The following is a 26,351-nucleotide window of genomic DNA, read 5'->3' as shown; positions in this document are numbered from 1 at the left end:
GCAAATGAGAAGTTAGGGAAGCTTTGCAAAAACTGAGCAAGCTTAATAGCTCAAATCTGAAGCCTGACCGTTTCTGCTTCTCAAATCTTAGGGCTAACTTTAGCGAAGCTAGTGTAATGACTGTTCAAATGATTGATTCAGTTCTCCAGCCTTAATTAATAATATATCCTAGGAAACGATGGCTGGGATCCAAAAGTCTCTGCATAAAGGGCTCTCCCACTTGGAGTTGCTGCCATAGCCCCTACACATGCACACAAACACTCAGACATGCACATGCACACACACACATAAAGGCCATGGGACAGGAGATGTCACCAGAATGGAAAACTACCAAGTACAATGTGAGCCCTGCTCTATGCACATGCATACAAGTTTACATGCCAAAGGATAGTACTTTGCACATAAGCAAGGGCCTTGGATTATGGGAGGAGGAGAAGGGAGAGGAGAAAGAGGAGGTGGTCATAAAAACAAAAGGAAACTCAAGATGGCAAGGTAGGCTGTGTGGGGATAACCTTGCGTCTCCCAAGTGGGAGGTCTTTTCATTCAATTTTGGAGAATCTTAATGGAATCTGTAACATCATACATTTCTGCTGATCACACCCCTGCGTCCCTCACAAAGTAGTGCTCGTTAGGGGAACATTCACCCACTTGAGTACTGTCTCCTCAAACAGGGGTAGGCAACCTGTGGTCCTCCAGATGTTCATGGACTACAATTCCCATGAGCCCCTGCCAGCAAACTCTGGCAGGGGCTCGTGGGAATTGTAGTCCATGAACATCTGGAGGACCACAGGTCAATTATCCCTGTCCTCAAACATAGCTGTGACCTCCTAGGTACAACTGAAAATGTCCGTATCATGAGAAGTTTGACTCAAGATGAGTTAACAAGCCATACTCCTGTCCTGGGGACATGCAAGTCCTCTGCAGCAACCAAACAGCAGCTATGACAGGGTTAGTTTCCTTGCAAGGAGAGAATCCTGTATGGTTATGGCAGCTTTGTAAATATTTTGTTTCCAAAATATAAAGGTTGCTCAGGGAGAACAGGTGGTAATTATCCAAGTAACTGCAGGGGACCTGCTGTTGAACTTTCAGGAGAAATTCCTGGTGGGCCACTCCTTCCAAGGAGCAAGCACCACTGAACCCCATAAGCTCTGCGGGTCCTGCAGAAATCTCTGGGCCCAGATGTGGCGAGGGGCACTGGTGATGGGGATGGAAGAAGCGACAGGTATGGTGACTCCCAGGGAGGGCCCTGCCATCCAGGTTTCAGCCAATTCCCTTGCAGCCAATTCCCTTGCTGCAAGATCCCCTCAGCCTGGTATGCTCCGGGGCCGTTTTAACTTTCCAGTCCACTCCGATCAAAACAAATGTTTTTGTCAATCAGTATTCTAAAGAGAATAGAAATTAAAAGCAGCAAAGAAATTAAAAACACTTGCTTCTGGGGAGGAAAGCCATGGCAAATCTAGACAGCATCCTAAAAAGCAGAGACCTAAAGTGTGTTTAGTCAAGGTGATTGTCTTCCCAGTTGCAATGTATGGCTGTGAAAGTTGGACCATAAGGAAGGCCGAGCGTCAAAGGATGGAGGCTTTTGAACTCTGGTGCTGGAGAAGACTCTTGCGAGTCCCTTGGACTGCAAGGTGAATAAACCGGTCAGTCCTAGAGGAGATCAGCCCTGACTGCTCCTTAGAAGACCAGAACCTGAAGATGAAACTCAGATATTTTGGTCACCTCATGAAAAGGAAGGACTCCCTGGAGAAGAGCTTAATGCTGGGAGCGATCGAGGGCAAAAGAAGAAGGGGACAACAGAGAATTAGGTGGCTGGATGGAGTCACTGCAGCAGTTGGTGAGCTTAAATGGACTCTGGGGAATGGTAGAGGACAGGAAGGCCTGGAGGATCATTGTCCATGGGGTCGCGATGGGTCGGACATGACTTTGCACCTAACAACAAATTCTAAAGAGAAGGTCAAGTTTGCATTCCTGTTTAACTTGCTTGCAGCATAGGGAATCTGGATATCAACCCGTTGAGCCGCTTAGGAGTTTTCTCTAGGATTAGACCACATTCCTGCTGCTTTAGCAAAAGCAGTGGCTGCATGGGAGGGAAGGAACATTACTAATCTCTGTGAGGGAGCAGGAGAAGGATTCTGGCTGTGGTTTCGTGAGCCCTGGCACAATCTCTCCCTCTCCTCCTCTCCTTTTTTTTAAAAAAAGCTTTCCTTAACACAGTTGCCTATGTGATATTTTCTGTTTTATATGCTCTTTCTCCCTCCCTGGCAACCCCCTACTCTGCACGTGCAATGTTCATTGAATTCCACACATTACATGCTTTCTCTCACCTCTTGATAATGAAATAATAATAATACCCATGAAAGAAAAATGAAATCTGCTTCATCCAACCGCTGAGTGTTTGGAGTTTCTTTCCCCAGGCTTGAATCGATTTCTGTTTTCACAGGTGAAAATCCTCAAGATTGGTGTGAGGATAATTCTGTCCCCCATGCATGTGTTTACGATAGGTGCGCGTGCATGTGCAAAAGTTGGGGTAATACGCTAGTTGGATTAAGAGAGGCATAATATTTTCTCTCCCTTTTCTTGAAAGCAGTGCTAGGGAAAACCTTTGAACAAGGGGAGGAGGCTCAGCAAAAAAGAGTTGAGTGCAGCATGAGGCCTTCTAGGTTGCAGAGACCTTATGGGGAGGTATGCACGCTGCTTTTTTGTGTACCCTGTGCACAGAAACTCATTGTCCCCGCTGGAGTATACTTGCAAATGAAGGCCAGGCTATCCAGTCTTAGGAATACACAGGTTTTCTTGCCACTGAAACAATCCCAAACCACCTCTTGGCTACCATTCCATATATGGGAGGAGAGAGGAAGCATGTCCACACAGATGCAGTTTGCTTGGGGTAAGACCAAGCTGAGAAGCAAGTCCACTTTATTAACTTAGCACTTCATCTTCTTCAGAAAGGCTTTTGGTTTCACCAGAATGCATAGGAATATTGGGAACTGGCTTACCCTTAAGCAGATGTGTGGATGCTTAGCTGTGGATAGTAATGCATTCTTAATAGTAGTATTTTATGCTTTGTATCTCACAACAGGCTTACGATGAGATAATCGTGATCATCTGAGGCACTGCTATTTGCATCTCATTTGAACGTCGCCAGAAGACACGTCTGGGGATCCAGTCAAGGATCCCCAACAACGTCCATTCCATGCCGAAGATAGCTCTCTCCACTAGCTCTCTTATTTGTAACGTTTTGATGAGCGGATGAAAGTCTAGGATTAGGGTGTCGGGGGGAAGAATGCATGAGAGCCCATGCTGGTGAAGTAGCTTAGAAGAGATTTTAAAAGGACTTGAAGACGGCAGGCAAGAAACTCTTTCACTGGCAGCTCGGTAGAATGAATGAGTTGAGAGAAATATGAATAATGACGTTTCAGAGCATTTGGGTAGACATCAAAGCTGAACATCACTTGACGGCATTTCTCGGAAATGTTGAGCTTCATTCCCTTCAACAGTTTCAGCCTTTTATTTTTACCGGGGAGTCAATTTGGGTTTCACAGCTAATTGGTCAAGTTTCTACTTCTCTGCTTCTGGGTTACATGGAAACCGTAGTGTGTTCTCTACCCTTAAACTTTTTTCAGAGACAGGGGCCAATGTAGATAAACATACAATTTTTACCTATTTAACCATCATTTCCTAGTCATTCTGCTTTCCTAGCTGCCTCCTTGACCTCTGCAATGAATCCCAAGACCAACCTATACAAAAATTACTTAAAATGGTTGCCTGGCTGGTTTTGTCCATCCATGGGCAGGAAGAAGGGTGAGAACTTTTCGATACACAGAGAGATACAGAGCCAGATTAAGACAGCACTTGTTGAGATGATCAGATAAGGATTACTGCCTGCACTTGTTTTCACTCTAGATAAATAATGAGCCTTCTTTCCAAAACCAGAAAGTGCGCATTGAATGTCATAGATAAGGATGTCATAGAGTAGGGCAGATCCTTGGTCCTTAGAGATTGTACTATTTTCTCTCCTTGGAATTTTTCCAAAGACCCAAGGGGAAGTAGTCCACAAATTCTATTTTCTGGAGATTCTTTGGTCCTTGCACATGTAGGGCATGTGCTGTACCACCAATTAGAGTTCCTCTTAATGTGTTCTTGTCAGCATTATGGTCCACATTCAATTGGGTTTTCAAAGTCTTGGTTTTTTTATTGCGGTCCGTAGCAAACACCTGACTTGGGGTAACTTTCTGAGCTTCCAGACCTTGGCTTGTACCTGCGAGTTTAACAGTCAGTGTTCCATTTCTGCAAAGCAGATATAAATTAATGAATCGAACAACTTCAGGAGTCTCTTTTAATTAGTTTATGGTAAGCTCCTTAGCATTTGAATGAGTAATGCTAACTGCTGTGGATAGTTAGCCCTCTTTGTGAAGCAGGCTGAAATCCAGAAGGGAATTTCAGGTAATTTATATGAAATAGTGATTCCCCCTCCCCAAGAAAACCCTGGGACATAATTGGTCCCAACAGAGATTAGCAAAATGATCCTATGCCACCTACTTTTCAGCAGCTGTCCAGTGGGGCAGGGAGGGTGGATGTTCTGAAATAGTTTTTAAAATACCAAATGCCTTCTCGATTAATCCTAATTTCAGTGAGATTGCAAATCGATTGGAGATACTGACCATAGGGTTCGCCCCCCCCCCTCCTCAAGTGTATTCATCTAACAGGGTCAAGTACTGTTGTAGCCCTAGCTTCCAGATGCGCACAGGTGACTGAATGAGAGAATTGTTGGCTCCTTGAATGTCTGTCTTTATTTGGAGGTCATTTGTCACTTCTCAGGCGTTAATGCATGTGCACCAGCCCAGGGTGTTTACAACCTTGTAGCCTAGACGTGATGTACGTCATGGAAGCACTTCAAAGCATGCCTCTGTTCTCTAAGAATAAATCTTAGCTCGAATTTCCCCGTGGGGGAGAAAACTCTGCTTCATAATCGTGTCACTGCAGGACACTCAATAATGCCTAATTTATGAACACAAACCTTTCTCAAGCCCAGAGCTGCAGAGGCCTTGGGATTCTCATTAAGTATTTCAAAGTTATTGTATTTTGTGAGCGACTGGACAAGTTGGCAACAGAGAGAATGAGGGAAGCTCTCCAGCAACCGAATGAAAACCTCATAAAAGCTAAAGTTGCTCATTCAGCCAAGGTCACCGAGGGAGTATAACATGACCCGTGTGCCATTTCTGTGGCAAGCTCAATTCTTCCCACTAAGAAAAAAGTGCTGAAAAAGGCCAGATGTCAGCAATATGGCTCTCTTTTTTTAATAAAAAAAAATCTCCTCTTGATCTGAACAGCATTTTCCAGCCTTCTAAATATAGAACATCATTAACGAAGATGAATCAAAGTTTAAAATAAGACAAGCACAGGCGATGAATCCAGTGTTTAGGGGCTGAGAATGAGAAATTGCATATTATGGAAATTGCCAATGGTATGGGAACTTCCCCATGAAAAAGGGAGCTGTGGTAGAACATCTGCTTTGCATGCAGGAGGTTCCAGGTTCAATCTCCAGCATCTCCAGCTAAAAAGTTTTACATAGTAGATGATGAAGAGTCTAGTCTGCTTGCACTCGAAAGCTCATGCCTTGAATACATCTTTGTTGGTCTTAAAGGTGCTACTGGGCTCTGATTTTATGGTAGATGATGAGGAAGACTTCTGCCACAGCCAGTCTGTATAGACAAGTATGGATCTTGATGGGCCAGGGTCTGAGGCGGCATAAGGCAACTGCACAGCCAACCCCCACCATGAAATCAGGTTAATGTGGTGGAAGAGAATTACTATTTGTTGAGGGCTTGCACCTTTCTATAGGGTTAATTGGTTAATTTGTATTTTAAAAAGCGGAGCGTCAAAATGGACATTGGGCACCTTGAAAGGATTCCGTCTGTGCTCAAATAATTTTGTGGCTGTGTCGGGATACCCTGCGATAGCTTGAATTGTTCAAGCTGTTTTTTCTTCAGAGTTCAGAATCTGCAGAAGTCAAAAATTTCTTCCCATGTTGGTGAATACATCTTACCTCCATTGTGCATGTAGGTAAAAGCAAGAGTAGGTGGACACTAAAGCACCATTCATTGTCCAGCTTTCTGCCTTGAGTTCTGCAGCTGCAACAATCTATTTGCAAGGCAACTTCAGTTTTCAACCTATATCTTTATCCTAAAGAAACACACACGGTTTTTGCACAGGTGCACCATAGGCTGTTGAATACTAAATGGCAGAGGAGAAACTTTAGCATAGGTGGAGTAGAACTTGCAGTAATGTGTGACAGTGATGGTGAGAAGCCACACTCAAATACGAATCCCTGGTATGAGACAAGTATTGTTCCCATTTCATTTCTGAAATGCTGAAGGATATGGAATCAATACCAGTTTGTAGGCTTGTCAACAACCTGGAGGGAAAGACTCCCTGCTCCCTTAATAGAGGCTTAACAGAATGTTATTTACTTGGTGGGGTTATTTGCTTCTATTCCATGAAAAGCTCCACCTGCCCATTTCCATTCATTTAGTTTCCATTTTCCTCCAGGGACAATCCTCTAAGTGTATGTAACTTCAGGACTATTCTGGGGTATTTTCTGATCTAAAAGTTCTTTCCCTAAATCCCTTTCTTCTGTTTTAACATACCAGATTTCCTGGCATACCATTTAGAGAAGACAAGGCCCCCTCCCTGTGATTTTTAGGAAGTAAGGACAATACATCCCCTTTGTTGTAGTGGTTAGGAGTGTGGACTTCTAATCTGGCAAGCCGGGTTTGATTCTGTACTCCCCCACATGCAGCCAACTGGGTGACCTTGGGCTTGCCACAGGGCTCTCTCAGCCTCACCTCCCTCACAGGGTGTCTGTTGTGGGGAGAGGAAAGGGAAAGTGACTGTAAGCCACTTTGAGATTCCTCCGGGTAGAGAAAAGCGGCATATAAGAACCAACTCTTCTTCTTCTTCAAAACTCTGCTTGTTTGGATCTCTCTTAGAAACACATCTGAGGATGTGCCATTCGACACTGCTGGGAATTCTGCCGTTTCCACTGAAATGTTTGTCTACCCTAGCAGAATGAAAATATTCTGCAGAATGAAGAACTATATATATCGCGGGTGGGGGAAGGGAGAATGATGTAAAAGTAGAGATTTGGACAAATGGAAAGCTTGTTTCAGGAAGCCTTTGGCATGAAGAGAGGGAAGTGGCATGGGGTTCAGAGAGGGTGTGTCCGGGGCAGAGACCTGGGACTCCTTCAGTGTCACAAGGGAGCCACAACTTGCTTGTGTCGAGAACAAGCCTCAGATCCTTCCTCCCTTCCTCCTCCCACCAGCCTGAATTTACAGTTGAGAGCTTGCTGATTTTGTAAGCCTTTGATCGGACTCCAATTTGTCATGAGAACAAGATTTTGCTGCCTTGATAAGTGGGAGTGTGTTTATTTCCAGTTGCCAGGATTCTAAACCTGGTTTAATCCTGGTTTTGAATCCTGTTTGCTGAGAAAGAAGGAAAAGCCAGGAAGGCACAAAGCAGGTGGGTCCGAGCTCACAAGTTGGGGGCTTTTTGGTCTCACAAAACAAGTATCCGTTTGAGACAGCTGAAAACAGGCCAGAGTGCAGGCGAGCAGCAGAGCTAAAACAATTGTCCGTATTCTTTTGAATGGAGAAGTGCCTCTCCGCATAAGATAACCCACACATCTGCACTGAGAACATTCCTCGCTTTCATTCATTCATTGTCTCTGGGTTTTGTCGGAGTCCTTGCATACAGTTGCTGTTAACTGCCAATATTAACAGTTGTCAAAGCAGCAGGGAATTGAATTGCCATCCATCTAGCCCTTAATGTCTTCGCCTCAGGTACTTGTTAGATATGAATTTCATGTCGTTGGATGTACAGCCATAAAAATCTTAATGGAATACACCGGGATGGTCTTTTGTGAATAGCAAACACAGGAGTCACCTTCATTGCACAAGGTCTGCCATAATTCAACATTCACCTTCTCACCCATCTATTTTTTTCCAAGGTTTTTTTCCCCTTCAGGCATTGATCTTAAAGTCACTTTAAAAATAACACCATTATTTGCTCTTTAGTAATGATTCATTTATTTATCTGTTTCCACAGACGAGGAGCCCAAAACTATCTCAAAGCCCACAACCCAACCTGGGAGATCAGGCAGAGTACTTGTCAGAGGCGTCTGCCGACTCTCTCGAAATCATGTCTGAGGGAGAGTCCCCTACGCCTTTCTCGCGAGGAAGCCGCACGCGAGCGAGCCTGCCGGTGGTGAGGACAACAAACCAGACAAAGGAGAGATCACTTGGTAAGACACCACCCATGCCGTTATACCAAGTGAATACTGCCCTCTTCTTATGTTTATATTTGCCGCCAAATTTCGTTCGGCATGAAAGAAATTGAAAAACTGACATGCCGTAATCCCATGCTAAGCATGACAGCCCTGGCTCTTGGAGACTAGGTTTCAAATTCTTTCCGTCTGTCTGCTCCTTTTCTCCTTAGCAAGGCCCCAAGGTGGCTTACAATACAAAAATACATTGTTAACAAACGGATTGGGGGAAAAGAACAAAATCTGAGCCCAGGGGCATCTTTAAGACCAACACAGATTTATTCAAGGCATGAGCTATCGTGTGCATGCACATTTCCTCAGACAATGGAACAGGGATCATAAGAGTACAACTATAAGGAGAGAGTAAATTAGTGGCAAATTTGTAAACAGCATCATTTATACATCCGTAATTACACAGTATGATAATTCCTTGCTAGAGTAACACGCCAGTCCTTTGGGTTCTGTTGTCGTTCACAGAAACATAGGGGGAATAAAAAGTTAAGGTTAGGGATTAATGGCAGACGCTTTTCCAGCTGTGAAAAGAAGTAATTAAAAGAGAGTCTTTGCCAAACCTGGAACTTGAGATCCTTCAGCTGGAGATTTCAAAGACTGAAACTGGGACAATCTGAGTGCAACACACTGCAAAGCTATTCTCTCTTCAAAAGGCTACTGACCCTATCTACAAATTGTTTGTATCGATTTTGACCAGGTCTCTTCACAGATGCTCAGAATTGAAAGGGGCCTTATAGACTCAAATTCAGGAAATATAAAAATAGAGAATCCCCAACAGATGGTTTCCAAACTTTCCATGTAGTCTTGCAGCAAGGGAGAGCCCACCACTGTCCTGAGTAACTGGTTCCACAGTTGAAGTCTTCTCACCAGAGAAGCTTCCTTCAACGTCCAGGCAAAACGCACCTTTCAGCCAAGAACCTGTCTTTGCTCTCTTCCGTGAGCTGACAGCCTTTAAGGAGTCGAAGAGCATGATCATGCCACTTCTTACTGGGCTGCATCCAGACTGGATTTTCCAAGGGCAGACTGGAACTTTCCCCCCTCCTCCCTCCTACTGCAGTTCACTGGGGCTTAGGAGACATGAGAGGTATCTGCAGTGCGGAGGGGCAGGAGTAGAAAGTGCTAGTTTAGTTTGGATTCAGCCCAGTCAGTCTGTGGCTTAGGGTAGGGGAATGGAGGGTAGGGTTTCCGGATCCAAGTCACAAAACTGCTGGAGATTTGGGGGTGCTGTGTGGGGAGGACAGGGATCTCAGTGGGTACCATGTCACACAGTCCACATTCCAAAGCATTAATTTTCATCAGGGAAACTGATCTCTGGAGTCTGGAGATGAGCTGTAGTTCCAGGGGATCCCCAGATCCCACCCGAAGGCTGGCATCCCTGATGTGGCCGTAAAGGTAAAGGTAAAGGTATCCCCTGTGCAAGCACCGAGTCATGTCTGACCCTTGGGGTGACGCCCTCTAGCGTTTTCATGGCAGACTCAATACAGGGTGGTTTGCCAGTGCCTTCCCCAGGCATTACCATTTACCCCCCAGCAAGCTGGGTACTCATTTTACCAACCTCGGAAGGATGGAAGGTTGAGTCAACCTTGAGCCAGCTGCTGGGATTGAACTCCCAGCCTCATGGGCAGAGCTTTCAGACTGCATGTCTGCTGCCTTACCACTCTGCGCCACAAGAGGCTCTTGTGGCTCATGTAACCATAGAACCCTCTTAAGTCCCCAATTCCTTGATGTATTCTATAACTGTCAATAAGCTCCACTGGGCAGAGAGGAAAGATTCATTGCCAATTCTTCTGAAGCCCCGCCCTTGTCCCCCTGCCACGTCTCAAAGTAACTGTTCTTGCCATTGGCCAACTCCATTTTGTGATCGATTTAGGAGGAGATGGGTTTTCTTGGCAGCTGCTGGCCCGATACAGGCAGACTGTGGCCATAGGAGCCAAAATGACCGATTGCTGAGGAAGGGAAAGGGTTATTGTTATAGTGTTGTGTTATTTTGCTTGATCTTAATGAAAGGTATAGTGTGGCTTTTGTGCTAGTTTAGTTCTTCTTCTGCAGGAGTCCATCTCCTAGCGTGCAAAGTACCATAAAGCAAACAGACTGGGTCATAAATCACAGGGTTGCTCATAAACTGAGCCTAGTGGGTTATTTATTCTGTTAACAATCCCAGACCGTTTTTATCAAGAGCGCTTTGATATCTGATACATAATCCTCTTTTCTTTTTAAAAAAATACTGAAAAAAAGTTTGAAGTGACAGGCAGTTTGTACTGGCTTCTGGAGCCTACAGAGATCAGGAATGATAAATCAAGATGGCTCCCCGTGTTGGCCTATCTGAAGCAGGAGAAAACAGCAAATCCAGGAGCATCTCTAAGACTCACAGATTTTGTGCTGCTCACTGCTCACTTTTTCAGATACTCTTGTGAAAATTCATGCCTTGCCACCAATCGTGTTAGATTTTAAGGTAACCTTTGATTTCTGTAACCTTTGATTTCAAAAGAGGGAACAAGACGAAGGCGCTAGTTACCAGGAAGCTGAGAGGGAAATGCAAGAGTCAAATCCCTAGAACAGGGGTAGTCAATCTGTTTTCTGGCAGGGGCTCATGGGAATTGTAGTCCATGAACATCTGGAGGGCCACAGGTTGACTACCCCTGCCCTAGAGGATGCTTGGCAGCTGTTTAAATCCATGCTGATGGATGGAAGGCAATACCCAGGGCAGGAAAGATAAGTCTAAAAGAAGGGCTGCGTGGCGAACAATACAAGTCAAAGAAACTATTTTAAAAAACCTTTTGAAACTGGAAATTCTGCACCAATGAAACGAACAGAAGGGACCACAGGCTCTCGCAATAGAAATGTTAGTTTATAATTAGGCAGGCAGAAAGGAAATCGGAGGAGCAGGTTACTAAAATTATCGAGACAAACAATAAACATTTATTTAAATGAATCCAGAATAGCAAACTTGGCCTTTGTGCCCTGTTGTTGGCCGTCCAGAGGACCTGGTTGGCCACTGTGAGAGACAGGATGATGGACTAGATCAGGGGTAGTCAAACTGCGGTCCTCCAGATGTCCATGGACTACAATTCCCAGGAGCCCCTGCCAGCATTTGCTGGCAGAGGCTCCTGGGAATTGTAGTCCATGGACATCTGGAGGGCCGCAGTTTGACTACCCCTGGACTAGATGGACCACTGATTCGGTAGGGCTCTTCTTATGTGAAGTACGCCTTAGGGATTGGTCTCTTGTAGGCTCTGGCCAATTCCACCGGCATCTGTTTCCCTCCTTTCTATTCCAGGTGTGTTTAATAGTCTCTTCTCTTATAAATCTTGCTGGAGATGAGACCGGCAGTCCATTCTCTCCCCCCACCCCATAGCAGCGGCTGGCTCATCCCTCAAAGACGATGCCCCAACACGTTTACAATACATTAACAAAGATGAGGCTGGAATGCCTGGCTTAAGGAGGGAAATTAAAATTAACTTTCCATTGTTAGCAGTGTATCTGATCATTTACACTGGGATTTAGATGTGTTTTCTTTGGCACCCTTTGCTCATGCGGTAGGAAGTTGCAAAACAGGGGTTCTTTTCTAGTGCCGACCTCAATGGAATGTATCCTACTGGTGGAGCAGGGCTGATGGTACTCCCAGTAGCTTTTGGTGAAAACAAGGTGCCAGTACTCAGACAGCAGGCTACAGTGATAATTCCCCCCTCCCTCTGCAGACCCCCACTAGGCTATTCCTGAGTGTGCATCCTCTCTTTCTCTAGCTGAGTGGGGCAGACTGGTGCATGAGGATAAGGACTTGAGAGGGTGCTGCTACTCAATATCAGTGAGCACTGCCACAAAAACGCCCTGGGTACAGCAGTGAGGTTCACAACATCCCCCCAAATAATAAATTAGTAAATACTTTATTTCTATACCGCCCCATCCTGTCAGCTCGGGGAAGTTAACAATAGTATAAAATCATTCAATTTTAGAATTTACTATATGGTCTCTCAGAATTTACTATATGGTCTCTCAGAATTTACTATATGGTCTCAATGGAGGTCTCTCAGGAGCCTTCATTGTTGGATGTTTCATGTGGGAGGTCAGTATTTCTTGGTGTTAGTGTCTGGCCTCAACCGTAGACCTGCCAGAACAGCTCGGTTTTGCAGGGTTTTGTGTGAGATTCTTGAGGTGTATTGTCCTGCCATTGTTCAAAGCTAACCAGGAGCACAAGAATAGCTGGGAAGAGGGAGGATAGGGCAGGGAAAGGCCATGTGGAAGTTCACAAGTGCTATCCAGGACATTCCAGCTACTTTGGCACATTTAATAAACTATCCCTAAATGAACTTGCCTCCCAGTTGAGATCAGCAAGACACAGTCCTTCTGGATCCTCCTAACTTGTGAAGCCAAACTGGTGTAATCTGGAGACAGAGTTTATTCCATGACTTAAATGAACATTTGTTCATTCTTTTTAGGATTGCATGATAACAACCTGCAGGGGATTTTGTTTGTTTTCTGGCTTTTGTTCTTGCTGGTGTGCAGGTTTTAGTTGTTTCTCCTTTCCCTCACTCTATGGGTTGGATCCCATGATCCACAAGTGCAGGGATCACAGGATCTTCTCCACCCTCTCATTCTCCCTGGAACCACTTCTAATCCCCAAAGAAGATTGTTCCCGGGATGAAAATACTTGCATATACTAAAAGCTACACCAGTTGGGCAACTGCAGTGAGGATAGGGAAGGGGCAAAATCACTCATCTTATTTATTCATTCATTTAACTTGTATACCACCCCTCACTGTAACGTCTCAGAGCCCCTTCCCCATGACAGTGACACAATGACTGCAGCTTGTGTTGAGGAACACAAGTCCCTCCGCACTGAGAATCAACTCTGGGGTTGGGAATTGCTTGGCGGGAGAGGAGAGGGCTGGAAAGATCCCAGCTCAGTCCTTTCCATTGGAGGTTTGAACGATCCAGACCTACGATCCAGAACGATCCAGATTTTCTATCAACAGCTTTGTATGTCTTAATTTAGTTGCCTTTTCTCTTCGGAATGCACATAATGTTTCTTTAATTCATCTTTTAATTTTGTTTTTATTATTGTGATGGGCAACAACAAAAGTGAGCATATACATTTTAAAAAATATCATGCCTGTGCATGCAATTTGATGCACTCTGTTCTGACGCTTGTCTTACTGATAAGGCACAGAAGCTGCTCCTACATGGACCGGTTGCATGATTCAACAAGAACAACTGTATGGCCCATTATGCACCGGGGGATAGCGCGCATTCGGGGTGGAATGGCGGCGACTAAAATCACCGATAACGCACGGTGCCGGCTGCAACCGGCCACTGATTCGGTGCTTGCCGAAAAAGCCACGTTAGTGAAACGCGGAAGAAAGCGCAGCTTCCGGGTCACCAGGGCACAACCAGAAGCGGCGCCGGGGTCGCCGCATGCATAATCGGTTATTCTGGGTTTTGCCGCCGTTGCGTCCCGTCCCGTGCATAAGCGGTTTGCTTCGCTTCTTCCCCCTCCGCGTTTTCTATGTGACCCGAAATCACCGTTTTGGCGGCCGTGCATAATGGGCCTATCTGGAAACCATGAGAGAGGAGGAATTTCTTGGCCAACCTCCTTTTCTCCAGGCTGAATATTCCCCTCAACCTATCTTCATAGGGCTTGGTCCCTTGGCCCCAGGTCATCCTCGTCGCTCTCCTGACAATGTGCCCAATGGCTTTCTCAGGGTCATTTGATGTTGGCTGATTGTGGACACTTTGTAAGCGTTGGTCTGAGTTTCCCAGGTGTGCCTTTTTGTAATTAAGGCACCTCTAGAAATCCATCCTAACAATTCATGAAATTCTCTAAGGTGAATTAACTGGTTCAGCCGTATTTTAAGATAACTTTAGAAAGAACAGCAGAGCTGTGTAGTCCAGGGATAGCCAACTGAAAGAGAACCTGAAGAAATAAGAGACCCACAATCTTTTCAAAACAATAGGCCAAAGCCCAAAGTATTTTTTTCCAAGATCCTTTGGTAGCTGTAGTAACAAATTTAGATAAATATTTTGGAAGAAATCCCTTTTAGATTATTTTAATTAGTGAAATACATACTTCTTTTTTTTTCTTTCAAATAATCCTCCCCCCAACCCTACCTAATGTTTATCCTTGATTGCAAATCACTCCTTGACTTCAGTTGAAATCAGATGCAGCAGATACATCCCAAGGGCTGTGATCAATTTAAGCCACATGTATAACTGTTCACCAGGTGGGTACAAAAAAAGAAGGCTTCCCCCATCTCAAAAAATATGACATCTGTGCTTCCTAAACCAAGCAGTGCTGGAAATACCTTCCAGTCCTTACATGCTGAACAAGCAAAACATGATGACATGTGGGGGAGAAGACTCGTCACCGGGGGGGGGGGGGGCACAAGAGTATCCTGAGCTGCCAGTTTAGCCAAAATCACTCAGCAGTCAGTTTCAGATCCGATTCCATGATAAGAAATATATTATCTGTTTAAAGATGAGGTTTGAGCTTTTCAAAAGTAAATGCCTAGGGGGAGATCAGGGTTTAGATCCCAGCCATAAAATCTCCATGGGTGAACTTGGGTGGGTTATTCTTTTTTGGCCTCCCTGACCTCACCAGTGTGAAGTGGTGGTTAACGTGTCAGAGCAGGATCTGGAAGACACGGGTTTGAATCCCCATCTGCTGTGGAAGGTCAGTGGGTGATTCTGGGCCATTTACACACACTCACCCCAAGGTGCCTCACAGGGTTGTTTGGAAAGTAAAATGTGGGACAGAAAAATGACATGAGCAATTTTCAGTCTTCTCTGGGGAGAAAGAAGGGCATAAAAATGAGGCAAATAAATTACGAATCATATGGTCTTAAATTCAAACAGGACTTGCTTTTGCAAATGTTAGTAAAATCCAGTTGAAACATCCAGCAACCATTTTCTCCTTCTCTTGAGAGCTCCCCCCTCTCCCATACTCTGAGCATCTAAAACCTGTGCAGGTATTTGTAATTAGAAAGGTTGCAATCACAGTAATATAAAGCTAAATCAACTCGACCATTCTCCCCAATTGGAACTGTGCGCTACACTTAAAAATCCAGCAAGTTCAGAATCGTGTACAAAATCTGTCCAAATGTGCCCTCAGCTATTTGACCCCCTTTGAAGTTCCAGGCATTTCCTGCCGCTATCTGTTAACTGTTTGCTTGAGCATCTTAACCCGTGGCTAGAATTTTGTCCGGCTGGTCGTTTGTCTGATTTGCTCCCTCTTCCTCAAGTCAGAAACAGCTACTTTGATTTTCCCTTAGGCCAAGGCAGATTACACAAATGCCAATATAGGGTACTATCAAGGAGCATTTCAGCTCCCTGCGCAGTGGAAGTGGTTGCTAAGTAAGCAGAGTTGGTCGATAAGCACACATAATGCAGAGAATAATTCCCTTAAATCCAAGTGGGGCTTTTTCGTTCGGATGAGCTGATGTGCCCACATTGGTTCTCTGTTCCGATGTGGTTGTCCCGAGGCACAGTAGATTGCCACAGTACCAGTCAAGAGAAGGTGGAAGCCAGGCTGTCTCCCTGAAAGCAGAAACTTCCCTCTTGGGGGAATGATAAGAATGTTATAATTAAGAGTACAAAATCAAAATTCTTGGGTGTAGATAATAAGGATTTATCCAGTGTCACTGCAGGGAGCTTCAGGAAATTTGAGTCATGTTTTAACAGCTCTCCAGGGCCACAAATCATTGCACGCTTATTTGGGAGTAAGTCCCATTGAACTCAGTAGAATTTAGGTCTAGGCAAATATGCACAGATCACCATGCGGATAATTTTGCTGCTTCAGGCTGCCTGACACCATTTCAGTGGGAGCCGTCAGCTGAGTACCATCCACCTCCCTTTGAAGTCAAGAGCAGAATTCCCATTGCTTTTAATGCGAGAAGGTTGACAAGCCAGGCATCTGTCAACAACACCTGAAACTTGCTTCTGTAGTTCCCTGCATATTCTTTGAAGTGGTGTTTCCTACCAAAACTGAAAGGAGGAGGCTATGCTGTTTGATTAGTCAGGAGGGAGGCCTTCTCTTGAATGAATAGCTGTGGCTGTTTCGTAAACAACCGGTTGATGAATGGCGGTAAAGGATTCCTTCTGTAGGTACTTCCATTTGCCATTTCAGTCTGATAAACATCAGCAAAGAGCACAGAGTGTGTTCTTTCCACCAGTGAGCCCACTTTTCCCAGCTGCTCCACTGTCGGAAGGTGACATGAAGGCAGCTTTGAAATAGACAGTGATATATTAGTTAGACATGAGTTCAAAGATTACAGATCTTGCACCATTTCACAGCTTCCAGCGCCAAATGGCCTTGTTAAAACATTAATACTTTGGGACTGATGCCTTCTTGCAGCCGAGTTCCCTTGCTAGCTGTGATACTGTTTTTTTTTAAAGCTGTGTCAAAAATGAGCATGATTAACAACGTGTCTTCCCTGTCCAAACCACTGGATGTCAGCTTAATGTCTGTTTTATCCTGAGTTTTCTTCCAATTAGTTCCAGTGGCCTCCATGTTTCTCCCCTCCTCTGTTTTAGTCTCACAGTCACCTGTCGATATTCACTACGGTTCGAATGAGAGTCAGTGGCTGGCCCAGGGTCACCCTGACCGTTTCTGCATCAGGAATCTGGCCCGGCGCAGTGCTCATCCAGTTATGGAGCTAATTTCCACTTCTGGACAATGCTGGCATCTATCTGGGGCAGCTCCAGGCCCTCATTTGGCTCACATTCCCTGGCTGCATGGCAAAGGAGGGCCTGTGTTGCACCAAGCCTGAGTCTGCCCCAAACCAGCGCCAACGTCATCCAGAAGCAGAAATTAGCCCCACGACTGGACGAGTGCTGCGCCGGGAAGGATTCCAGGTGCGGAAAAGGTCCCAATAAGGTTCCTGGATCATAGAATCATAGAGTTGGAAGGGACCTCATGGGTCATCTAGTCCAACCCCCTGCAATATGCAGGACACTCACAACCCTATCGCTGAGCAGGCCCTTGAACCAGTGTCCCTCCATTCCTAAACAAACACTCGACAACGGTCACAGTGCTTCAGTCCCTGTGATTGGGAGCACAGTGAAAAAAGCTGTTTGTGGAGATGTAGTCCTTGGGTATATTTGGTTCCCCCGTGGCATTTCAGGTCTTCACTCAGCAGTTCTATGTCAAGCAGAGGGAGGATCTGATTTTCTTTTAGGGATCCTTAGAGCATGCCGTGTGCATGCATGGGCATTGTTTGGGTGGGATTTTGATGGAAAAATATCGGACTGCATATCCCTTAAAAGTGCCATGCCTATGTCACACTTGGCCACCAAGGACACATATGTAGGCATTCTAGGCAGCTCGGGACTGTCTAGAATGGAATATGCCTTTATACATGAATGGGGTTCTGCTGCAAGTTTAGTACTATGAACCATGGAATCAGATTGTGCTGAAAAGGTTGATGTTGGATTTCCGTTTATCAGCACCCATGCCAAATGCCCGGACCTGGATGGCCCAGGCTAGACTGAATGCTTCAGATTTCGGCTGCTAAGCAGGGCCAGTCCTGGCTAGCATTTAGTCAGAACTTCTTCAAGGAAGTTCATGGTCATTACATGGAGGCAGAAAGTAGCAAGCCATCCCTGATTGTGTCTTACCTTGGAAACCCCATGGGTTTGCCATACGTTGGCTGCGACTTTATGACACTTTCCCCCACCATGACACCAAGCGTTAGAGGTGGGTTATAATTCATACTATCGGCATTACACTGCCATAGCCATGAATAACTCCTACCATATTTGCATAGATTTCACTATAGTAACGCTGGGATTGAGGCGTAGGTGTTTAAGAAACATCTCACATTTCGTGAATCGTTCCTAAAGCTGAGGAATGTTTTTACGCCCACTTGAAACTTCAGTCTTGCAACTTACAATTACTTAAGATCGGCTTTTGATGAATAAACGGGTTTGATCACACAATAAAACTTGACTAGAAGAAGAAGAATGCACATTAAAAATTAAAATATTTTCTGTGAATGGAGGACAGAAACTCCATTTTCAAAATATCTACTTGAGAGCTAGACTTTTTCTCCAGGTTTATAATAATCGGGAAACTGCTGACACACAAAAAAAAACCCCAAAATGAAATGGATATTTAAGACCTTCACTTCTAATTTGACCAGTAAGAAGCTGAAATTAACCAATTCATGAATGTGCCCATTAGGTTCAAATTGTATGTAGACATACATTGGTGCTAGGTTGTTAACTCCTACTTGGGAAATACCTGGAAATTTGGGGGTGGTCCTTGGAAATGGTGAGATTTGGAGAGAAGTACCTCAGCTGGTATAATTCCATAGAGCCCTTTCCTCCATGGCAATTACCGTATATACTCGAGTATAAGCCAACCTTTTCAGCACATTTTTAATGCTGAAAACGCCCTCTCGACATACTCGAGTGAGTATAAACTGACCCTCTTTTTCACTTGTTGACCCTCTTTTCCACTTACAGAGCTAGTTTACTGTTTTTCTTTGAAATAAATATTCAAAAACATTTAACCTACTCATGCCTCAATTAATGCAATTTTATTGGTATCTATTTTTATTTTTGAAATTTATCCGTACCTGCTGCATTTCCCACCCTGGGCTTATACTCGAGTCAATAAGTTTCCCCAGTTTTTTGTGGTAAAATTAGGTTATATTCGGGTCGGCTTATACTCGAGTATACACAGTCTTCTGGAGATCAATTGTAATTCTAGTAAATCTCCAGCTACCACCTGCAGGTTGGCTACCCTAGCTGGTGTCCATCTGAGGCACTGGACTATCCTATGACACAAGAGCAACTCATATAGTGATTTATTTTTATAATGTTTAATAAATCTTGATGTGCAAATATTAGGCAGGCTTTTTGATTCTGAACTAGGGTTGTGCGATTCGGCCGCCGAAGCGGCCGTTCCGTCCAGGCGCAGCCAGCGCCGCGCCGCGGGGGGTGGGAGGGCGGTGCCGGCAGCGGCCTGACAGCGGGCGCAACCACGCAGGCGCGGAACTCCGCGCCTGCGTGGTTGCGCCCGCTGTCACGCCGCTGCCGGCACCGCCCTCCCACCCCCCGCGGCGCGGCGCTGGCTGCGCCCGGACGGAACGGCCGCTTCGGCGGCCGAATCGCACAACCCTATTCTGAACCCTCATTACTCCGAGTTTAAGAGTAATCCCTCAACATATAAACAGCCCAAATGCCTTTGCAGTGATTGAAAAAGTGCTCTTGCAGTCATAGAGTGTCTTTACAATGTAGTTGCCAACTGAGCACATTAGGTTAGCGGTGATGCCATCAAGGAGAACGCAGAAGAACATTCTGCCAAGGTAGCTGTTTCTTAGCAGGAATTCTGCGTCCATCAAGCTGACATTGTAGTAACTGTTGGTGCCTAATACATAGTGACCAACAAGATTTTCGGGGACTAAGCTCTCAAGAATCAAAGCTCCCTTCATCAGGTCTGAGATCTGACAAAGTTCATGCCCTACTGTCATCTCATTGGTCTCTAAAGTGCCACAGGACTCAATGTAGCTATTCTTCTGAAATACTTAGCTGAGCATCCGGTTGCCTGTCGCTACACTGTTGGGAGTCCCTGTTCTGGCAGGGATCCGTGGAAGTGCTTCTGTCCTGCTCCTGCTTGGTTGAAGGGGGCTCCTGCAGGAGAACTTCCCAGCTGACTGCATCCGTGTTTTATGAAGTGCGGCATGCCCGTTCCTTTATTTTGCTTCTGTCCCTTCCGTTGGGTTCTTGGTGCATTTAGAAGGCACCTGTAAATGTTTGCCATCGTGGCCAGAAGCATTAAAAACTGACTGGCAAGTCCTGAATGAAAACATCCTTGAGCAATTTGTTTCAATTACTGATTTGAAACAAAGCCCCCCGGGAAACGAAATGGCTCCAAAGGTGAACATATTTCCCTTGTTTGTTTTGTTTCCCCCTAAGCCTCATTTTCTTTGTCGTGGCACTGAATAAGACTTATAAATGAAATATTCCTTATCTTTGCGTGAAACATTTTGCAGGACAAAACCCAACCCCCACCCCTCCCACCCCCACCTTCCAACTTAATCACCAACCGTTCCGGTTCCTACTGAATTTTTAAAATGTTTATGCTTCGTTGTGTACCCAGGAGGAAAGCTTGAAGCGCTCACCGTCCCAAATGAAGCTGTGTAATCACATTTGTCCCTTACTTTAATCTGCTCTTCCTTTGTGTGTAAGCAGATATCTTGTGAATGCACCTGAAAAAAAGACCATAGAGGGAGCCAAAATACTGTTTGGTGTTCTTTCCTCGGCAAACACACATTGTGCGAGCCATGTTGTTAATCCTAAAAGAGAAGCTTTGATAGCCTCAAGGCCTCCTGTATTTTGTAATAGTGAGTCCAGAAACTCCAGTCTAAAAATGAATGTATACTAAGGCAACTCCATCCATTTCACCGTGTTTGTGGGAGGTATTCGTGTCCATATTTATGTTGCCCGTACAGTCCTAGAGGCAAGAGGGAAAGGCAGCGAGTCTGGAGGAGCTGCACAAGCTCTAGAGCAGGGGTAGTCAAACTGCGGCCCTCCAGATGTCCATGGACTACAATTCCCAGGAGCCCCCTGCCAGAATTGTAGTCCATGGACATCTGGAGGGCCGCAGTTTGACTACCCCTGCTCTAGAGGTAGCATGCGAGTATCAGCAGAAGCTTACAAGCTCTGAGAGCCCCCAGTCATTTTGGGGAATGTGCTCTGCGATTTGGGGAGGGGGGATTCATCATTTTAAAGCAGAGAGGCCTGCAGACTCAGGTCTTTATGGGAATTCTGGCCACAGCCATGGAAGGAAGTGTGTGTGGGGGGGGTTGGTTATGGCTAAGAGCAGGGGTAGTCAGACTGCGGCCCTCCAGATGTCCATGGACTACAGTTCCCGTGAGCCCCTGCTAGCAAAAGTCCAAGGACTCTCCAAGGAATTCAACAATGAATGAGCGGGGAATCAAACGCGGCTCACCAGATTAGAAGCGGCTGCTCTTAACCACCACACCACGCTGGCTCTCGGTGGTCTCCAGGAGCTTTGGAAGAGGTTATTCACAGCACATGGACCTTATTAAACGGAAGTGCCGGGGACTGACCATGGCATCTACCGCGTGGAAAGGTGATGCTCTGTCACGAAGCCATGGTCCCGTCCCTGACACGACTGAAGGGGCTGAGTTAAGGCTAAAATACAACCACCACCTGCAAGGGATTGCTTCTACTTGTGCCAGTGCGATGAATGATTAAACTGACATTCTGACAGTGTGTTTTTTTCTACAGTTGCAATAAATTAATGTGCCACTATAGAAAAGGACGGACTATCAGGAGCCATGCGGTAGAGCAGGTTAATTTGGTTTGATTTTCAATCTGCTTTTTCGTTCTGGTCTACGGACAGCCCTTTTGCGGTAATCATATGATATTTTTACGGGGCACAGCTGAATAGCAACACTTGCGTTACGAGACACCGCTGCAGCTAACAATTCTAGGATGCTGAGCTTTAATCATTCAAAGCCCTTCCTGTCTATAATCACCGTAATCTTTACAACCCTACGAAGTAGGTCAGTATTATTATCCCGATATTTTTGGTATTGTCCCTGCAGATTGAGGGGGAGGGCAGTGGTCCGAAACGGACAGGAAGTTATGCACTTATGTTAACTTTTATTCAGGTGATGCCAGTTTCAAGATCTGATCCTCAACAGAAGGCTGTCTGTCTGTCCTGACACAATAATATGTTGAGCCAGAGTGTTGGGCAAGTATCTGAGGGACCCGGGTTCAAATCCCCACTCATGCCATGGCATGTCGCTATCCCACCATCCTGTGGTGGGACTTCTGTGCCCCCCTGCCTCCCCCTGCTGCCACCACCATAAGGCGTGGTGGAACTTTCCAGCCCTGGAGTTGTGTGCGCGCATGCACAATTCTCGGGCAGACCATGTTCACTGGAGTATGTTGATTCCCAGGTGTACATGGGAAGCAGCGGCCACCACATACCTGCTAAGAAATTAGTAGCTCCCCCTCAGTTGAGTTCTGGGCTTCTCACTACTGCTGCAGGCCAGACTGAATGAGGGGTGGGGGTTTTGCAGCTAATAATATGGGAGCAACTTAACCAGCTGCCCATGCTCCCTTGGCCTAAATCCTAAATGGTTTAATGCAGCTATGAAAAGAAAACGGCATGGGTTACACCAGCACAGGTGTTCAGGTGCAGACCTTCCCTTTAGTTATCATGACCTAAGATCTTTCTAGCCCTGCCTGCTTTGACTTGCAGTGGTTCTCAAGGCCCTTTCACATCACCTGCCACTTGATCCTTCTAGGTGGAGATGCCAAATTGTTTTGTATACAAAGCTGATGCTCTGCCACTGAGGCACAGCCCCAGCCTGTTACTGACAGTGACCTGAATAAACTTGAATTGTCATTCTATCTACATGGGACTTACTTTTGAGTCAACAGGCCTTGGATGGAGAAGACTGGCTTGCATTCTTGCCCCTTCTAATGTGAATGTCCAGTTTTTGTAGGTTGGCCAGTTGGCCAACGACTGCATATGTGTTCTATCCAGCAGAACAAAAAATAATGTTGGGACAACAATTTAAGCTTGCCTGTTATCTGTTTAGTGTGTATGTGTTTGCATGCTAGAAGATGAGTTGAAGACAGAAATATTGCCACTTTTCTTCTAAGAATGAGGGATATGTATCATCGGGTAAGAGCAATGAATGGGAAGTAATGCTTAAGGCCCTCAGGCTAGAAATATTACAAAGATCAAGAAGGTGACCTCGACACCAAGCTCTGAAAGCACATGTCGTGTTGCTGGGAATGGCAGTGCTGAAAACAGCAGTAATAGCAAAAGAAGAGTTGGTTTTTATTCCCTGCTTTTTTTCTGCCTTAAGGGGTCTCAACGTGGCTTCCCTTCCTCTTCCCACAACAAGAACCTTGTGAGGTAGGTGGGGCTGAGAGAGCTCTGAGGGAACTGTGACTGGCCCACGGTCACCTAGCAGGCTTCATGTGGAGGAATGGTTCCCCAGATTAGGCTCTGCCACTCTTAATTACCACACCACAATGCCTCTCAGTATGGCTCTATACCACGGACGTTATACTGCATTACCAGAATTGTTAATTGTTAACGATTCTGGTAATGCTTGTCTTGCAGAGAAAGGACGCAGTGTAATTTCCATGTTTGTCAGCAGTCTGATGTCTGGCTCAGCTTCTGCTGTGACTCTCGCTAAGTGGTTTAGGATGCTTAGGGCTAATCCTGCGTAGAGCAGGGGGTTGGACTAGATGGCCTGTATGGCCCCTTCCAACTCTATGATTCTATGATTCTCTGGTAATGTGCAGAATGCGTGACCTGATGCCTGCGTATGTGCATGTCTCCTTTCCATCATGCTTCGTTGGTGTTTGTGTGTTGAAAAGACTGGAGTTCAAGGCGCCAGTCGGTGGCATTCACTTGGTGACTTGGGGCCAGTCAGCCATTTGTGACTTGGGGCCAGTAACCTCATGTGGTATCTGGGGAATGAAGTGTCCCATGTGGAAGGGAAGGATACGGATTGATTTACCTGTTTATTTACAGAATTTATGCCCGGTCTTTATGCCCTTATCAGAGCCAAAAAGAGGGAGAACAGATTAAAAACAACTACAATAAAAACACTATTAAAAACCAAACAAAAACACAGTGTTAAAACAATTAAAATGAAAGTGAGCATACACATACAAAAGCCTCAGAAACAACAATTAAAATGTAGGGCAGACTCAGTGAGGGAATGCTGGCTTAGAAGGGGGTATCTCTGTTCAGTTGAACACTGTAAATATTCTATAAAGGTAAAGGTAAAGGTATCCCCTGTGCAAGCACCGAGTCATGTCTGACCCTTGGGGTGATGCCCTCTAGCGTTTTCATGGCAGACTCAATACAGGATGGTTTGCCAGTGCCTTCCCCAGTCATTACCATTTACCCCCCAGCAAGCTGGGTCCTCATTTTACCGACCTCGGAAGGATGGAAGGCTGAGTCAACCTTGAGCCGGCTGTTGGGATCGAACTCCCAGCCTCATGGGCAGAGCTTTCAGACTGCATGTCTGCTGCCTTACCACTCTGCGCCACAAGAAGCTCTAAATATTCTATACATTCTTCAATTCTGCGCGTTCTTTAAAAGATATCGATGTTTACCACATGTTTTGATCTGGGTGAGAAAGCAGTCTTTCCGACGTGAAAAATTAAACTGCCCTGACTGGACCCCCCAAAAAATGCCTTCCTTACAGCATCTGTATCTCTGGAGAGCATACAATCAATACCCATAAAGCATTATATTCCTTTTCCTATACCGAATTAGGACAATAAGGGTCTCTCTATATAGTAGTACTATTATAGAGACAGTTTCCCTTCTGTAAATCAGACTTTTAATTGGTGTCTAACGTTGAGTTTGAAAACTTTCATTCATTTTAACTAGAAGGGGGGGTAATTTTTCTTGCAGGCATTTTATATCTTCAGTACGGAGATGAAACTAAGCAGCTAAAGATGCCGAATGAGATCACAAGCACAGACACCATCCGCGCCCTCTTTGTAAGTGCCTTTCCACAGCAGCTGACCATGAAAATGCTGGAGTCCCCCAGTGTGGCCATCTACATCAAGGACGAGAGCAGAAATATCTATTACGAGCTGAATGATGTCAGGTAGGTGAATATATATATATACTAGGGCTCAATCCCGTTGCATTCAGAAATACAACGAGTGCTAGATTGGGTGGTGTGGTGGAAGAACTCTGCAGATGGCCTCTCCCTCCCCCCCAGGACCTGGAAAGGCTGCAGGCTGGAGGCCCCCGGGAAGGAAACTCACCAGCAGGGGCAGCTCTCATGCAGCAGGAATCTACAGCCTCTGAGCCTCGGAGGGAAGTGGAAGGAGGAAGGGGTGGTGGTCAGGGGTGGGGCACGGAAGGCGATTGGCTGGCTGCTGGACAGACAGACAAGCTGGTTGGAGGAAGAGGAGGCACTCAAGGGTGGGACATCCACCCTGAGTGGCTGTTAAGCGCTGAGTGGCACTTAAGCCATGAGACCAGCTCCTCCTCCAAGGCCTTACCAGAAATATTATGTGGAACAGATTACCTTGGTTGGGTTAACTTACCTCATGTTCTTAGATGGAAACATTCAAAATAATAATAAGCAAATTAGAACTACTGTGGAAATTACATTGATGTTGAAGTGGTTGGGACATAGGGCTAGATGGAGAAAATGTCCTGACTCTTGAGTAGAGGTTTAATGGGGGGTCATTAACTAGGTGCTGTGATTTACCTCCATGCCAGGAAAAGCTTCAGTTTGGGATGCAACAGCTCTATACTCCTACCCCTTGAGCATGACCTTCTTTAGGAAAAAAAATAGACCTTCTATACGTAGATGAAACAGGAAGCCCTTTTAACAGCAGGATTATAATTGATAATTAATGCAACACTTCTAAGCTTTCAGTGTAAGAATACTTGCTAGGCAAGGTAAATCCTGTTGAAATTAGCAGAACTGAGTAATTTTCCGTGCATATAATTGTTGTGCAACTAGCAGTACAACCCTAAAAAGAGAGTTACAGACTTTTAAGCCCATTGAGTTAAATAAATTTATAATGGCATAGCAGTGCTTAGGATTGCACTGGAAGCTTGCGGTCCTCTTTCTACACCATCAGAGAATCTCTTAATGTGTGTTAGACCAGGGGTAGTCAACCTGTGGTCCTCCAGATGTTCATGGACGACAATTCCCATGAGCCCCTGCCAGCAAATGCAGTCCATGAACATCTGGAGGACCACAGGTCCACACCCCTGTGTTAGACCCTCGCTCCCAGCGAGAGAGAGCTTTTGACCCATGTGCTGAACAGGGGCAGGGAGAGATTTTTTTTTTCTGATCGCCATCTTGTTAATGTTTAACGGGTATTTTAGGCGTTTTATTGTGTTTGTCTTGCCTTATTGTGAACGAGTAAATTGGGGCGTCTCCCCAAATTGTGGGCATCTCTGGACCTCTGACATAACATGGTGGGCGTAGCCACAAAATGGCTGCCACAGCTGACCAGTGAAGATCTGTGAAGAAGC

The 26,351-nt window shown here is 45.4% G+C and overlaps 1 protein-coding gene across 20 annotated transcripts in view; it reads left to right on the top strand.

Annotated features, from left to right (window-relative positions):
* The window catches only part of KIAA1217 (KIAA1217 ortholog), a 432,541-nt gene that overhangs the window by 324,453 nt on the left and 81,737 nt on the right, over positions 1-26,351 (top strand). For all 20 annotated transcript variants that reach the window (XM_077303786.1, XM_077303784.1, XM_077303787.1 and 17 more), the window contains 2 exons: positions 8,110-8,305; positions 24,759-24,957. In XM_077303786.1, coding sequence (XP_077159901.1) covers positions 8,110-8,305; positions 24,759-24,957 — 395 coding nt within the window. The remainder of the gene's footprint in view (positions 1-8,109; positions 8,306-24,758; positions 24,958-26,351) is intronic.

This window comes from Paroedura picta, chromosome 11 (genome assembly GCF_049243985.1).
Source record: "Paroedura picta isolate Pp20150507F chromosome 11, Ppicta_v3.0, whole genome shotgun sequence".
In the NCBI taxonomy this organism is placed as follows: domain Eukaryota; kingdom Metazoa; phylum Chordata; class Lepidosauria; order Squamata; family Gekkonidae; genus Paroedura; species Paroedura picta.
The sequence above is the reverse complement of the archived record's forward strand: the minus strand, read 5'-3'. Positions and strand labels throughout refer to the sequence as shown.